Source organism: Octopus bimaculoides, chromosome 2 (genome assembly GCF_046866305.1).
Source record: "Octopus bimaculoides isolate indiv1 chromosome 2, ASM4686630v1, whole genome shotgun sequence".
NCBI classification, from domain to species: domain Eukaryota; kingdom Metazoa; phylum Mollusca; class Cephalopoda; order Octopoda; family Octopodidae; genus Octopus; species Octopus bimaculoides.
In genome coordinates this window covers 110,792,000-110,810,150 of record NC_142929.1, presented here as the reverse complement: position 1 = coordinate 110,810,150, position 18,151 = coordinate 110,792,000, and the positions used below count along the sequence as shown (strand labels likewise).

At 35.8% G+C, this 18,151-nt stretch overlaps 1 protein-coding gene across 2 annotated transcripts in view; it reads right to left on the bottom strand.

Annotated features, from left to right (window-relative positions):
* Nucleotides 1–18,151, bottom strand: part of LOC106879436 (proto-oncogene tyrosine-protein kinase receptor Ret) — a 400,307-nt gene that overhangs the window by 181,912 nt on the left and 200,244 nt on the right. For both annotated transcript variants that reach the window (XM_089347491.1, XM_014928991.3), the window contains exons 6-7: nt 18,136–18,151; nt 6,255–6,335 (exon numbers count right to left, since the gene is read on the bottom strand). The exon at nt 18,136–18,151 is cut by the window's right edge and continues 94 nt beyond it. In XM_089347491.1, coding sequence (XP_089203617.1) covers nt 6,255–6,335; nt 18,136–18,151 — 97 coding nt within the window. The remainder of the gene's footprint in view (nt 1–6,254; nt 6,336–18,135) is intronic.

Genomic DNA, 18,151 nt, shown 5'->3' with positions numbered 1-18,151 from the left:
AAGACCTCAGAATACATACACATTTTTCTGTATTATAAGACAATATAAGTAAGGAAATTATCAAATGACCGTCATCTTATTCAAATAATTTAATACTAAGAACTTCGCTCATTTACTTCCGATATGAAGTATGTTATTTGTTAATTAATCATTGAATATTTTCTTTCTAAACATGACTTCAGACCATCATATAATTGTCTTAGCTGAGCTGGAAAAAAATATTTCCTGTTTTTTTCTTTTTTGTTTCTTTTTACCAAAGACTTTTATTTTTAATATATGACCTCTTTGTTTTTGATAACTAAACTTTTAACGTCAATATATTTCCATGTGGCTTATTTTATAGATCATTTTGACAGTTTTTCTACAGAGAATTTCTGAAATGCTGCCGTGATATGTAGGTAATCAAATAATGTCACATATTTTATTACAATGGAATGTTCAAATTTTTAAGGTGACACCAACGGTGAATGAAAACGTTAGTCAGGGTAAGGTTATTTAATTGACTGAACACAATCAAACTGAATACCAACTGTTTCTAACATACAAGTTTGGTAGAGTTTGATAATGTGATGAACATTGATCCATATTCTACAACTAACTAAGATAAAATGCCTAATTCCCAGAGTATGTGGTAAATATAGGCTGATATAATATTACAAATTCTCGAGTACAAAAAGTTATTGGTTATTATTGACGGATCAAAGGTTTACTGCATTTCTAATTAAGATAGTGGCAAAATTGCCTCTGTAATGGGTTACAAAGTGAATATCTTATTGAATTTCATTTGAAGAGCTTTGAGTTTTAGTTTTATCGCCTTTATTTAATCCTTTGCTAATGTGTGTGTGTGTGTGTGTGTGTGTGTGTGTGTGTGTGTGTGTGTGTGTGTGTGTGTGTGTGTGTGTATGCGCGTGCGTGCGTGTGTGTATGTGTGTGTGTGTATGTGTGTGTGTGTGTGTGTGTGTGTGTGTGTGTGTGTGTGTGTGTGTGTGTGTGTGTGTGTGAAATTTTACTTACAAGCTGCAGAGTTAATCCGCGGCAATGGTGGAAAACATTTGTCAAGGTGTTGCACAGTCGGTTCGAATTCGGAATCATGTAATTGTGAGCTGAACATCAGAATCATTGCTTGTAAACACATCAATAAGTTTTGCTTTTGAAATCTAAGACAAAAACTCCATCCTGCTTCATCGTGTTGGCCTTAAGAACATAACACTGGAAACAAAATATTTGTTATGATTTCACCAATTATTTCGTTCTGCTTTTCTTTGTCTACTTATGTTCGAGTTTTTAAGCATCGTCTCCAAATTTTTAGACATAGTTTCGGTAGACCCACTATTTTGGCTAAGTGCTCCTTCAACCCAATGCCGATTTCTATACATTTGTGAGATTAGTGTTAGCGCCAATATACTATGAAATCCAGGTTACAATGTGCTCCATCATCACTGATTTTAATCAGGCTGTTGATTTGCTGTTGTTATTTCCAGCACTTCAAAAGTGATAGAAGCAGTCGTTAAACACATCGAGCTCCACTACCTCATTATTGAGAGCTTCTGCATATCTTCATTCCTATACCACCTAACAGTGGAACCTCGGCCCTCAGAAATTTGGCGAAAACCACGTCATTTCACTTGGCACCAGTGAAAGAGTTGCCACGTGAATCTCCTGCTCCTCCGTCTTTAGTATTTTGGTTCGGAAGCTTTTTATCAGATCGAAACGTACGCTGATAGATTTCTTTGAATCATTATCTATAAATTCTGGCGTGCCACAATGCTCACTTATTTCCATCCAGCTCCTTGCTCTGTACATAAATGATCTACTTTCTACCACATCCGATAACGTTCACTCCTATTTAGATGACAATACCGTTCATTTCTACCTTACCTTCTGCTAAAGGTGTTGTCTGCGTGAAAAATAATCACATCACATGAAACGCAGACCTTGAAAACATCTTCCTGTTGGGATCTATCAAGTTTGTCATTAACAAAAAAAAAACAAAATCACTACACACGTGAAGGAAATATTCATGTACCTCGTCTATTTCATCTTGTATCCAGCAGGCAACTGACACCCTGAAAGTTGCTACAAATGGTAGACGTCACCATCGCTGGTAATTTCTGCTGACGAGCTCACATTTACAACGTAAAAAAATGTGTGTCCCAAAGACTTAAATTTTCCTTCAGGAGCATAAAATAGTCTAGATGCCATAAGTTTTTAGTCCCTGTGAAGTTCAATCGAGACCTACAATGTAATATTTCTCCCATATCTGAGATGATGTCTTATATATGTGAACAACCAAGATAACACCCAAAAGAAAGTAACAGACTGATCAAAATACTATGCCCTCACTTTGTATCATATCGCTACTACAGGGACTCCTGCTCTTTAGAACTAGCTGGGTACATACCACTCAAGAATACCTGACATACTCCTTACCCTCTCCTCACCATTCATTTGTACCTCTTTCTTTATTACTACACTAACTTATTTCCTGCAATGCCTCATTCCCAAAGCCACAATCTTCTGAGATTCCCTCACATTTTCTTGCAAATATTCAAGATGAGCACATCATTTAAATCAGTCACATTACCTTGAAAAGCCTGAAAATAGCATGGACCTACCCACTACCTCCTCACAAAACGATTAAAATAAGCCACTATCTTTCATAAAACTGGTACAAGAATTCAGACGCAGTATGATGTATATTATTGTATATAGTTGCATACAATTCATGCTGTTTGTTCTTAAGAATTGTTTTATATGAAAATCTGAAAAATGTCTTTTAATCAGCTTGAACCAACATATTTTTTGAATATCTTAAAGCATTAAAAACAAACATTGAATAATTTTCTGAAATGTTTTTGTATTAGTCGGTGGTAAATTACAGATAGTAGTCTTTTCAGAAACCTCGAAAGGAATTGAACTATCCATTAAGTCAATAACCAAAAGTGTAGACATTGTTTTCATATTTGCAGGAAATACTCTCCTACAGGGAAATCCAAACCAGTTACTAGTATGTAGACTATTTAGAGAAGACCAGTGACCATTGGGCAGTCAGAGTGAGTAAAATACGTATATCTACCGTGTGGACATAACCCTCTAAATAGCATTATCTAATAATATAAAAAGCTTCACTGCCACTCTGCTTCACTCTTTATAACACGTAAAGCAAATCTAAGGCACATGAATATGCAATTGTTTCAATATATATATTATTGTAATGCCTATCGATCCATACGAACGATTCCTACGAATAAGATCAATTCGTAACTGTATGTAATTATGTAACATTCTTTCAAGTTTTGAGAGATATGCTTCAATTTGAAAGAATCGATATCTACTACTATTGAAGTGTATTAAAGGTATTTGTCATTACCTCATCTCTTAATTCCAGTCAACTAATATAATTACAGTTTGATTGTATTCTACAACCATCGTTTAAATAACGTCGAAAACAGAATCTCATAAAGAGAAGAATATTTAACATGTGTATTCCATTTTCTTTCGTCAATGATTATAAACTATATATATTTTCACACACACACACGCATACACACACACACACACACACACACACACACACACACACACATATATATATATATATATACACACATATACACACATGTGCACACGTACATACATACATACATACATACATACATACATACAATATCACACAATGCATTTTTGCAGTACCAGTGCTGATTCATATATTTTGGATACGTGACTGGTTTGTAGAGGAAATCCACTCTATAAAGGTTAAAACCCGCAAGTTATTGAGAACAACTAGAAATCACAGAAATGGTGATATCGGCAGGCTCTACCTAGGAAAAGATGAAGGAGGTAGAGACTTGAGATCAGTGCAGACAGCTTTCGAATGTCGAAATGTCTCTCAGACAGCATTTGCTAAACAACAGTAGCAAAATAAATACATTAACTAAGGGCTTAAAAATGAACAGAACAATATCTCACTTGTCGGCAGTGTGATCCTCAGGAAGTACTCTCTTCCTGATGATCTCTATACAATCCCCGAAACAGCCGGACTAACACAACTGAAAGAAGACTTGGATGTGAAACGCTCAGCATACAAAAACAAATAGACCATGTTTCCCCATGACTTCGAGAAGACAGTAATATCGACATGGTTTGAAGCCTTTCTTGAATTCCTGACCGCTCTTACAATCCTAGAAGAGGAGATTGCGACAAAATACCTAATTACCTAATAAGCAAAAGAGACAGTGAAGCCCTTGCAGCTCCAAGGTGCAACCGAAAGTAAAGATTACATTATATTTCTGTGGAAGACATCACACTTGTGATTATCAGCTGCTCAAAGATGTCATCAAGGCATTATCTCTCAATGCCACTCGACGTTGTCGGTAAAACAATATACAATGGCATTCAGAAAAAAGACTGTTCTTGAATAGTTATAGAGAATCCCCCTGTTACTGAATATATACACAAACATCAACACAAGAAATATAGTGGAACATTCCCATCAAAACAACTGTCAAGTGTGAACATAACAGGTCGAATATTGTTTGAGACAGACAAGAAAAGTATGTACCTTTATAGAAGTCAGTAGTCCTGCTGATGTGAAAATTGCATTGAAGCCTCCAGTTTCTATATCCAATAACTGTATATATATATATATATATATATATATATGCCAATAAGAATTGGTGCACTTAGTTTTGTGAGTAAATACATAAACGACATTCTGAATAAGCTAGGGTTTTTAGAAAAAGAAATCAACCAACTCGCACATTACAAATAAAATCTGTAAGTGGGACAGTAAAAATACACAAGACTTTTCTCAAGGTTAAAATGGGACATTGTTTTTGTTATCTACATCCCAACGATAGAGCTCCTTCCTCAGAGGAAGAATTTAGATAATTAAAAGCATAAGAGAACATACATAGTCATAAGACCTCTCAGCTTACAAAAGCATACTGCCCACCTTTGCAGCGCATATCCTCACGCCTACGTTTGTCCTTCTGTACTGGTCACTACAAGAACTCAATGCGACAGATGTCCGAACTCGCAAGCTGCTCAATGTTGCATAAAATTTCAACGTTAATGGAGATGTAGAGAGGCTATACTTCCCATGCAAGGATGGTGGCTGTGATCCCAACTCTATATTGATGTCATACGAAGCACATACTATGAGACTACAACAACATCTGCAGCATAGGAAAGAGACCAGCGACTATTTCGCCCGAGTTCGTGACCGTGTGAAATCAACATCATAATTAGGATAGCTAATGAACTTGAGGAGAAGTATGAAATAGGAGCTAATGCATTTCTCTCCCTAAGGAGAGAAATCAGAGGAACGAAATAAAAGAACAAGGGCCAGTTCACTGAGGAGAGAGTACATGGATCTTGGCACGAAAAACACAAACCGTAGAAGGGATTGATCAGGTCAAAAGCTTATGACAACCCACTTCAAAGGCTACCTCCATGCAATTTAAGATATTATCTTCCTATGAGGCATAATGCAGTGGAAAGAAAATCTGGAACAGGGTAACAAAAAAGAAAACACCTACAAACAAAGTTGACTATATAGAGACTGATGGGTCAAAAGAATATTGGTGGCGCCTAAAAGTTAAAACAGATACCAAGTTAAAACACAACCAGCCAGATATTTTGTGTGGGACAACAGGAAGAGATATAATCCGTTGTAGAAATCAGATGCCCTCTGTACACAAATGGGGTCAGAAAAATACAAGACAGAGAGGGAGGGAGGACACCAATTGATAAGGTGTTTGCAAATCCAGTATACTTTCAGCTAGATACATAGTCTTAATTGAAGCAACAGGATACACACCAAACTGCCTGGAGCAAAGTATGGCTGAAATTAGTTTCTTAGGGAGAGGACACAAATCCTTAATTCATACACTACAAATGGTCACGATATCTGAAACTATAAAAGTCTGCAAGACCTAAGATTTAAAGGATGATGAATAAAATACGACACGTTCCTTCAGAACCTTGCTCCTAAGCAGGTGCCCGGTCAAAATGTATTCTAAATTAAAAAGAGAAAGAGAACATAGATGCGTACACACATGCATATATACGTACATACATATCGTAAAATTAATTGATACGATATGCAGTTTATTATGTATTACACGTACATCATACATACATAGAAAGACAAACAGATAATGAAAAAGATAAATAAAATTAGTACAATTAAATGAAGAATACCGATAGGAGAGTATTAAGTATTGTCGTTAAGTTAATATTTTAAATTTTACCTGAGCAAACTTGGAGGCGTTTCTTGATATCGTCTTCTGGATATTCAAGTCGTGTCCTTTCACGTGTAATGTGTAGATTGCCTGCAAATATAATTTACATCCATTCTGTATATTGAAACTAAAATGATGATTTTTACGATAGGTGCTTAAGTAATAAGAATAATTTTCATCAAGTTGTCAAAAGGCATTTGGAAGACCACCAAACGTTTTTATATTCCAGAAGTTACTTGAATATATACATTAGTAGTGGGTTTACAGTTTAATGTATCTTCGAACTATTGTGGAGACATAAAATCATGGCCAAATATGCAGGTACCTAAAAAATGCCTTAAATTATTTGCAACGTATTAGCCTGTCTCCTGGTATCGATTTAATAAACCCTCATATTTAACCCAAGAAATTGTGTCCGGTATTATTTTCTAGTTGGTTTGTTTCGGCGAGTTTCTTCTCTATTGTAAATTTGCTCTCTTACTTTGATGTTTGCGTTACATTCTTCCAATTTATATAATTTCATACACGCCATACTGTTACAATCAACCCATTTCTTCTCCTTATTGGGTAACAAAGTATTAAAAAAATACAACAAAACATACAAATGTTAAGCATGGAGGATATATCTTGTAAGTTATCATCGTTTTACAATGAAGTATTTCTGAGCATAAAGGAAAATTACCACGTTGTGGCTTACATTAAAATATCAAGTGCAAATGCAGATGTAAATATTCGACATTACCATCTTCCTGAAAATATCTTTCCTGAAATATTTCGTATATCGTTAATTTATTAAAAGTGGAAAGATGCACTGAAATGTATTGATCAGAACATTTTCATTTATTCAATACATTTCAAGAAGTATAGAAGAATTGATTCATCTCTTGAGAACTATTCTGTACTGTGCTGTCATACAAAGAACATAATATATTTCATTACATATTCCCCACGATGGCTCTGTCCACTTGCCAAAAATCTTACCGACAAAATGCATAAAATAGAAAAGCACACTTAAACACAGAGGCATACGCAAACATATGCGAAAAAAAAAAATAGACCCAAAATCCTAGAAGCTAACAAACAGAAATAGAACAAGTAAATACGTATAAATAGAAAATTTATTATTCAAGCAGAAGTACACGAGCACATGTCCATAAACACACACTGACGCGGACTCTCAAATAAGAATAAACATAATAAAGAAAATGGAAAACGAAATAAAACAAAAGGAAAAAATACAAACATGCAAATTATCATTCACATTCATTGCAACAGTTACACAGATTAGCATGCTTATACACATAGAGGCACACAAGATATTTAAGAAAAGCACCATTCTGAGAGAAGAACTAAAACTAAAAATACTTCAGCTGCTTGAACATAAAATAGTGTATTTGTTTGCCTTCTAAATGTTACTAAAGGCGATCGCGAAATGTCAGCCGAGCCAACATGCAATCTAATTATTTAATAACGGGTCCAATGAATTCGCAACTCATATAGGTGTTTCATGGATAAGCCCGATTGGAAGTATTTTTTTCTAATTTTACGTAAGGTATTTTTGTGGCTACACAGCTACAGTATATACAGATAGAGAGGTTATACATACATGTACACACACATATGCGTACATACATGTGTGTGTGTCTGTGTATGTGCGTGCGCTTGTCTGTGTGTATATGGTGTTTAATGGCGACATACTTTCACCATTCTTACACCTAGCTAGTCCCTCAAACATTGATTTTTAAGTACTCAGATTTATCATTTTTGCCACGTCCGTCTTTAAAAGTCCAAAATGGCAATATCTATCACTACCTTCCATGTTTGCATTTGATATTTTAAACACACTAACACGCATTCACACACATATAGATAGGTAGATAGATAGATAGATAGATAGATAGATAGATAGATAGATAGATAGATAGATAGATAGATAGATAGATAGATAAGGACAGAGACAGAGAAAGAGAGCCACTCAGACAGACAGACAAACAGATGGAGACAATCGGGCTGACCGATAGACAAGTAGGTAGGTAGGTAGGTAGGTAGGTAGGTAGGTAGGTAGGTAGGTTGGTAGGTAGGCAGGAAAGTAGGTTGATAGTCAGGTAGACAGGTAGATAGATGCTGCGATTAACTCGTACGTGGGAACATGGTAAGCCCACTATTAATAAAGTACTCAAAGTATTAATTTTGAGTGTGAATACGTTTTTTTTAAAGCACTGAGTCCAGCAAAAGACGTTTTGTTTCGTCTGAGAATATATCAATATTGATACTCTTCACATAAAACATTTTTAACAATGCAAATTGAATTATTACTAATAATACATGCATACATATATACACATGAATATATATATGCATATATATATATACATACACACATATATGCATGTGTGTGTGTATGTGTGTGTATGCATATATATATACATGTATATACACACACACATAATTCATGCATACATACATACATACATACATACATACATACATACATACATACATACATGCGTGTGTATGTGTGTATGTCGAAACACGAGAGGCTTAAAAGTTAAGGTGTTGCACTCATAATCGTAAGATAATGGTTTCGATTCCTGGACCAGGCAATGAATTGTATTCTCGAGCAAAAACACCAATGCATAATCCTGTGAAGGTACCAGTCTCCTGTCTACGGAGGAATTTATACGCCACAGAATTCGGGCAACTGGCTTCCTGAACCTTTGAACCTTTTATATATATATATGTATATTGTCTTAACCCTAACCCCAGGACTTATTTTTTAAAGCCTAGTACTTATTATATCGGTCTATTTTGCTGAACCGCTATGTTACGAGGATGTAAACACACAACCACCGGTTGTCAAGTGATGGTGGGGGACAAACACAGACACAGATCATACACATATTAGATATATACATATATACGACGGACTTCTTTCAGTTTCCGTCTACCAGGTCCATTCACAAGGCTTTAGTCGGCTCGAGGCTATAGTACAAGACATTTGCGTAAGTTGTCCCACAGTAGGACAAAACCCGGAACCATGTGGTCGAGAAGTAAGCTTCTTACTACCACACAGCCACGCCAGCGCCTATATATATATATATATATATATATATATATATATATATATATATATATATATATATATATATATATATATATATATATATATATATATTACATACATATATCAACTTGTTACTAGTTCAAATATGCTTGAGGCATATTCGGACTTGTAAGAAAGCCATTCACTAGTTTGTCATGGAGAAAACTTCTCGCTGTAGCTTAAAATGTGTAAATACAACGAGCACAACTTCGTCTAACAACAACTGTTCGATGCATGCATTTTGGTTGGAGTGGTAATCTCCTTCTTAGCAACAGAAAACGAAAGGACAGACTTCGCGATCTGACACGCGAAACAGGCCCCTCTTATGATATTCCCATCATCGTTTAGTGCTTGGTAGCGCTATTCACTCGATTGAGGGTGATAGCACTAAACAATGATGAGTATAAATACAAATTTGATACCACTTCGAATATGCTTGAGCATATTCGAACCCCGAAGAAAGCCATTCACTGTATTTTGGCATATATACAATATATATGCCAAAATACAGTGAATGATCGTTTCTTGTTGATAGATAATAGCCATCACTATGCACATCGTAGTAATAATCTCCATTACGTTCATATATTCTGAGATGACTCTTAAGACCAAAAGTTGACCTGCAGAGCTTGACATATATGAAATAAGCATGAAAACTTCTGCAGGGTATGTATAGCTTACTTATAATGTTATGCACATTCATGGACCTTTTCAAACCAGAGCAACTCCGACACATCTCCTCACACACTACGCAGGTGTTGTTAGCCTAAAAAGGTGAAGTTGGCAAATCATTGTCAAATGAATGTTGACTTCGCAAATTTAATAAAAGAAAAATTAATCTTTTTGGCTGTTCAGTATACCTTCCTTTGTCCGTACATATTTATATACATACATACATACATACATACATATATACATACATACATACGTAAAAACGTACATGCATATATATGTGAGACGGGTTTTGAAACAGTTTCTTCCTAGCGATTTCAATCACAGGGCTTTGGTAGCGTCGTGGCTGATACTTAACCAAAGTATTTATTTTTAAATAAGGGGACAGACAAACAGACATAGACTTACAAACATGCATACACAAGCATTCACACACACAGATATATGTGTGTGTATATATTGATCCTTATAACTTGCTGTCACCATGAGAACTTGTTATAAAAACCTGTTGTGCAATGCTTAATCTTTCCTCAAGAGAAAACAAATTCACCTCTTTCCTTCCAACGGATTCTTATCAAATACATCAACCTGGTGTCATTAAACAGGAAATATTTCAGAGATACACCATGTTATTTCAGTCTTTGAAGTCAGTCCGACTTGACTATGCGTTGTATTTCATTTTATTATATGTGTGTATTACTGTTCTGTTTTACATTTGAGAAATATTTTTCTAAGACGCACACAATATGTATGTGTGTGCAAGTGTGTGTGTGCAAGTGTGTGTGTGCGTGCGTGTGTATTATAAGCGTACATGTGTCTGTATTTATGTTTCTCTCTCTTTTATATATGTTTGTATTTATACGAGTGTGTATGTCTGTGTGTTTGCGCGCGTGTGTCCGTTCTGGTTACATAAGAATGAAGTTTGAGTTTCTGGTAATTAGATATAAGCGGAAAATTGTGGGTGGTTTTGCAAGTTTGAGGTCAGAGGTAATTAAAATTAGTTGGTAATAAGATGAGTAACCTCAAAAGATTTTGTGTGGTGGGTAGTAATTCGTTTTTGTGTGATGGATGCAGTAGTTATGCAGTAGATAGGGACACTGGCCTGAACATACTGACTTAGTAGAATTAAGACGATTGATATGAAATAGCATTGTAAGGAGCACTCGCATTATAGAGCTATATTTAATCTAGAGACAGAACCAATGACCATGACCTTCGCAGATCTTACTAAACTTACGAGATTGGCGTAGCTGAAATGTGTAGGGTAATATTTAATAAAATAATGCTGCGGGACAGTTTGACAGTAGGGGGTTGCGATCCCATTCATTTAGAGACGAATTGAATTGCAGATTGACATGGAATATCGAGATGTAGTGTTATGGGTGAAGTGTAGACATAAAACAGTGTGGTGTCACAGAATACAAAAACATGCAGAAGGCGTAGGAGTCAGTGAATATGTGTGTATAAGTGTGTATGTGTGTGTATAAGTGTGTATGTGTGTGTGTGTGCGTGCGTGTGTGTATATGCAAAAGACATAATGATTACATCGAATAAAAAGTCCGAATTGGATAATGTTCTTGTTTTGTAGCTGATAATGTTGTTAGTGATTTTACTGTTGCTGTTATCATTTTCACTTAGTATGTTTTTAATGCGAGGGCGTACTGTTATTGTTATCTGAGAGCACCTGCGGCTGTGAAAGTATTATTACAACTATCAGCAGCAGTTGCTACTGTAGTAGTAGTAGTAGTAGTAGTAGTAGTAGTAGTAGTAGTAGTAGTAGTAGCAGCAGCAGCAGCAGCAGCAGTAGTAGTAGTAGTAGTAGTAGTAGTAGTAGTAGTAGTAGTAGTAGTAGTAGTAGCTGTTGTTGTTACAGTTGTGACAGCAGCACAAGATGCAGTTTATAAGCATGCTAGATTTAATGTCTCGTATAAAAACATTTCAATTTAAAACCTGGCATTGTATCATTCTCACACTGTCTTTCAGTCTAAGCATACACAATATCTTTGCATCATTAGCTTGTAGGTCCAGATCATTTGTTTTCAATCGGTTAAACTTCATGAAAAGACAAATACCGATACTAGACCCACAGGAAATTTTGAAATGTATCTTCTGTTCTTACTTAATATTTCATAGAAAGGAGTACAGGGAGCTGAGGTCTATTGAACTAGTTCATATAGTTCAGATTATACAACACTAGATATAGGTCAGTAATGATAACTTAGCTCACAAAGTACTACACTGGACGCAGTACTATTTATACATTCAGCAAAGTTACATAGTATTAGATCGAGTCAATATTTCATTGAGTTAGATAAACTGTACTATTATCGTATTTAGTATTTCGCTGCCAGGGTTGCAGTAGTTTGATGTCATTATCATATCATACCGATACCATAACCACTAAGTTATTTCCCCACACTTAAAGAAGAAAAACCGATGGGAATTCAGTGGAGATTAGGTTGAATTACCCCAAACCAGATAAGAGTTTGTGATATTACGTTAGTGCAAATACTTCAGTATCCTAAAGAACACAAACTATTTTTCCATTCATTTTTTTTTCTTTCTTATTTAGCCTTATCTCTTTCAAATTTAATCCAAGCACACAATATATGGCTAATTTGTATTACGGGCAATAATGGATTATTTGCACATAATAATGAAAGTATAACGTCCAGCATTGCCAGTACGATGCAGAAGTAAACAACACTAGTATAAGTACTAAATATTGTAGATTTCAGTGTCTTTCGATGATACGACTAAGCACATAACCTTTCGTTAGAAAAAAAATCTATGTTAATGTGTAATATGTTTCTTTAACGTGTATTTTTCTCTAGATATGATAACGAACATTTCATACAAATTAACAAGTGTTGTTGTTGTTGGTTATGCCTCAAGTCACTTCTCATCGAGCAGAGCTACAGCCTCCAAGTTGTCTATTGGGTATTAAACACAGATCAATTATTATAGATATTCATGTTACCTCTTAGTCGAGGACCATACCGTGCAATCCGAAATACAAAGCGTATTTGCATTGGGTTTCAGGTATGGCTGTGTAGTTAAGAAGCTTGCTTTGCAGCCACGTAGTTCGGGTTCAGTCCCACCGCGGTGGTACCGTGGGCGTCTTCTATTATAACACTAGGACGACCAATGCCTTGTGAGTCAATTTCTTAGATGGAAACTGTGTAGAAAACCGTCGTATATGTGTGTGCATGTGTCTTTATGCCATCGTTTTTACCCACACCGCCGCAACACACACAGCTTGACAACTGGTGTTGGTTTACTTACGTCCCCATCACTCAACAGTTAAAGAGACTGATAGAATAAGTACCAAACTTTAAAGAAATTAAAGCTGGGATCGATTTGCTCGACTAATATCTCTTCAAGGCGGTGTCCCAACATAGCTGCAGCCCAATGACTGAAACATGTAAAAGATAAAGATGTACTCTACAATACCCACTTTATTTCTGAACGCCTATATTCATAGTCATTTAGGTTGGGACCACTTTGTTCTTTTAGATAATTCATCTACAACATTATCCAATGTGTCTACACTTATTCTGTTAACAGAGTGTGATTTGAAGATGATCTGGCAGTTGTTTCTGGCAACTTGAGTGACTATATAGAGGTTGCACCATTTGGCTCGACTGAACAGCGGCCGCAACAAAGAGTGACAAAATGATCTCGGTCAGAGTGCGAACTATGCTGTACCAGTTATTGTTAGTGTCAATACCAGCAGAGTACTTGGGACTAATGAGACGATCAATGTTGCAGTATATCAGTGTAAATGTATCATTTTATATTTTTCTGGGCTAAGCACGAGAGATAAAGATTTTAGGGCGATATTCTAGTTGTTTGTCATGTCCTTTGCATTTCTAGGAAGTCTTTCATTTGTTTCGTTGTACGCATAGCCTGTGTTCGACCTATAATTGAGTGTGATCTGTGTTAACCAATAATGATGTAAGATGTGCTTTGTGATTTTGTCGTTTGCTGTGGTTTGATGCAGACCCAGATATGGCTGACATAATCCATGATGTGTCTAATATATTGTTTGTACCTCATTATCGTTATATTTTTCTATTGGTTAAGTCTGGTACATCTTAGTGCTCTAGATATACTTGGACGACGTTCATTATAGTCTACATATGTACTGCGTGTGCAGTGGGGTTACTATATATTAACTACTAGTATTTTGGTATTTGTTTGTGTATGGTATGTTTATGAGCATGGATATGATGGTTGGTTGTATTTGAAGATTGCTAGTATTTTTGGTAACAAAAGAGACTACTATTATTGCTATTGTTTTTTCCTTGTTTCTTCGCCCCTGATCGAACATACCAATAATCAAAGGCATTCCATTTTGTCAGCTGCTTTTTTTCTTTTTCTTTTTCTTTTTTTTTTTTTTTAAATATTGTTTTTGTACATAGCGCTACCTTGATATAAGAGAAAACAAATGTTTGCGTTATTTCTTTTGTAGACATTTAAGATTTGGGGTATAAGTGGGGAATGGAAAAAAAGCCTTAATGATATCGCTTGCAATTATAATAGTACATCTGAGTGTTATGTCGTTGTTGACCTTACTGAATATATGCCAAGGTATTCTGTGTAAATTTCATAAATATTGTAGCGGTTCATCCAGTTTAGTAGGTCTAATTCCGTGATTTGGAGACAGGAGTGTGTCGGTTAGTAGCACAGGGAATGAGTCAACTAAATTGTCTAAGTGTGTATATGGAGGCGTGATAGATTTGCGTTATCGTACTTCAAATTTTCCATGAACGTCTTAAAGTCGGACAACTATATTCATATTGGGTTGGCAACTAAGTTCCCGCCGTTTCTTTTAATTTTAAAATTTATTGCGCTTTTAAATTTTGGAATCTAGTTTTTTCGAGAATTCTATTTTTGAATCATTTTGGAATCTATTTTGTTTTGTTTGTTTTTTCTATTTAATTTTAGTTAATTTTTGTTTATTTTCAGATCATTAAAATGGAATGTCAAGTTAAGAAAAACGAGCATTTTCGACACCTCCTTCTTTTTGCTTTTAATCAAGGTTCTAAGGCCGCAAAAGCTGCTCGAGACATTTGTGCTGTGCATGGAGAGGGCGCTATAACTGAAAAATCCGCTTGTGATGGGTATACCAAGTTCACAAATGGAAATTTTGACCTCAAAGACGCAACTTGTTCTGGCCGTCCAGTTGAGTTCGATGAAGAGCGATTAAACCAACTTTTGCACGAACATTCACGTCAAAACGACAAGGGAACTGGCAGAGAAAATGGAATGCTCCCACACTGCTATAGAGAAGCATCTTCATTCGATGGGAAAGTTTCAGTAGTATGGAGCATGGGTTCCGCATGCTTTAAGTGACAACAACAAAAATCAACGAGCCACAATCTCCGCTGGTTTGCTTGCTCGTCACCGCTCAACTCATGGACACAAGCAACAATTTCTTTACCGAATCGTTACTGGCGACGAAAAATGGTGCCTGTACATCAATATGAAGCAGCGTAAGAAATGGCTTAGCCCCGGTAAACAAGCGATACCGCGCGTGAAACAAGATCATCCGCGTAAAACGATGTTGTGCGTATGGTGGGACTGGGAAGGGATTATCCATTACGAATTGCTTGAACGGAACCAAACAGTCAACGCAGAACTCTATGTTCAACTGATGGAACGACTCAACGCGGCTATTCAAGAGAAAATACCTAATCGGCAGCATAGAATTCTTCTGCTGCACGACAACGCCCGCCCTCATATCGCCAATATGACCAAGGAAGCCATTCAAACGCATGGCTGGGAAGTGCTGCCACACCCGCCGTACTCTCCTGATTTGGCACCAACGGATTTCCATGTCTTTCGATCTCTTTCAAATGCTATACGCGGAGTTTCGTTCAATACTGGTGCAGAATTGAGAGCTTGGTTGGATCAATTTTTCGAGTCGAAATCGCGTTATTTCTACTAACGAGGTATTGAAAATCTTGTTGAACGTTGAGAAGAAGTTGTAAACAACAAGGGTGAATACATTATTGATTAATTAGCTGATATTTTTTATTAAACCTTTTAAAAAATTTTAATTTAAAAAAACCGCGGGAACTTAGTTGCCAACCCAATATTATCCAGTTATGTATTTTAAAATGGTAAGGGGAAATTTGAAGTAGCATCCTGATTATGATATACCAGATACTAAGACATGATAGCTACAGTTTGAAAACTAGTCGAACAACAAATGGATACATGTGCGTGTGCTTGCACCACGCATGCATGCGAGTGTGTGTGTGCAAGTGTGAGAGGGAATGACCGAGTGGTTAGTGAGTTGCACTCACGACCGCGAGATCATGGTTTCAATTCCTGGGCCAAGTGTTGCATTGTTTTATTGTGCAAAACACTAAGTCTCGCGTTGCTCCGCGATTACTTCGATACTTAACGTGTGGTACACCGTGCAATTGTTCAGGTAACGCCGATTTGATGGAGGAAGTGAGGTACAAATGTACAGCACACATTTGATCTCTATAAACAAATTATTTGTTCAGCAAGAAATTGCAGAACCGCCTTTCTCTAACTACCTACCTACACACACACACACACACACACACACACACACACACACACTTCCCACCTCTCTCTCTCTCTCTCTCTTACTTATGCACGGACACACATTATAATGAAAACAGTTCAAGGTAATGCGTTCCTAAAACTACGAAACATTTATGATTTTTTTATTTGATAATTTTATTCCTATGATCAATTGCATATATATACTCTTTTACCCTTTTACTTGTTTCAGTCATTTGACTGTGGCCATGCTGGAGCACCGCCTTTTTAGTCGAGCTAATCGACCCCAGGACTTATTCTTTGTAAGCCTAGTACTTATTCTATCGGTCTCTTTAGACGAACCGCTAAGTTACGGGGATATTAACACATCAGCATCAGTTGTCAAGCGATGTTGGGGGGGGGCAAACACAGACACACAAACATACACACACACATACATATATATATACATATATACAACGGGCTTCTTTCAGTTTCCATCTACCAAATCCACTCACAAGGCTTTGGTCGGCCCGAGGCTGTAGTAGAAGACACTTGCCCAAGGCGCCACGCAGTGGGACTGAACCCGGAACCATGTGGTTAGTAAGCAAGCTACTTGCCACACAGCCACTCCTACGTCTATATATATGTGTGTGTGTGTGTGTGTGTGTGTGTGTGTGTGTGTCTATATATGTATGTATATATATATATATGTATGTATATATATATATATGTATGTATATATATATATATATATATATATATATATATATATATATATATATATATATATATATATATATATATATTATATGGAAAAATGCGAGCAAGAAAACAATACTCTTAAGATTATAAACCTGGAAAATTACAGGACAAGTTATTACACTTGGAAAAGTTCAGGACATCTTATTACATCTGGCAAAGTACAGAACAAGAAAATGTTTACTTGTCCTGTAATTTTCCAGGTTTATAATCTTCAGAATATTATTTCTCTTGCTCGCATTTTTCCATGTAAACTATGTTTTTTCCAGGCTATGCTAATATACTAATTGATAATATATCAAATGTGTCAATTAGCGGTGTCGTGATAACTTTTTGCTTACCTCAATGACGCCGGTGACATAGATTAAAAGTCCCCTTATAGAACTATATTATTAAAAAGTATAGAACTATATTATCACCCTCAAATTTGAGAAACAAACCCTCATAACTTTTTTTCTTTTAAAACTTCATTGCATGAGATTGATACCATGAAATTCCTCGAATTGAGCTCTATCATTTAAGCTTAATTAAAATATGGTTTGTTTTTAAAAAGTTAATTGTACTCAAATCCAATTTTTTGCTTTACTTAAATTTTTTTCATGATATATATATATATATATATATATATACATACATGCGTTGTTATAGTTCTAATCAACATAGTTGAAATGCATGAGAGACAGTAGGTGAATATATTTAGAACATGTATAAATGTAACTATTTGTGGTCAACAAAATATTTATTTCTTGTGGAAAATACTTATATGAGTAAAAAGGTATACTATCAATATGCAAATAAGGAGTATTGAACTTTGTCAAACATATTACTTACTGTGCCTTCGATATTA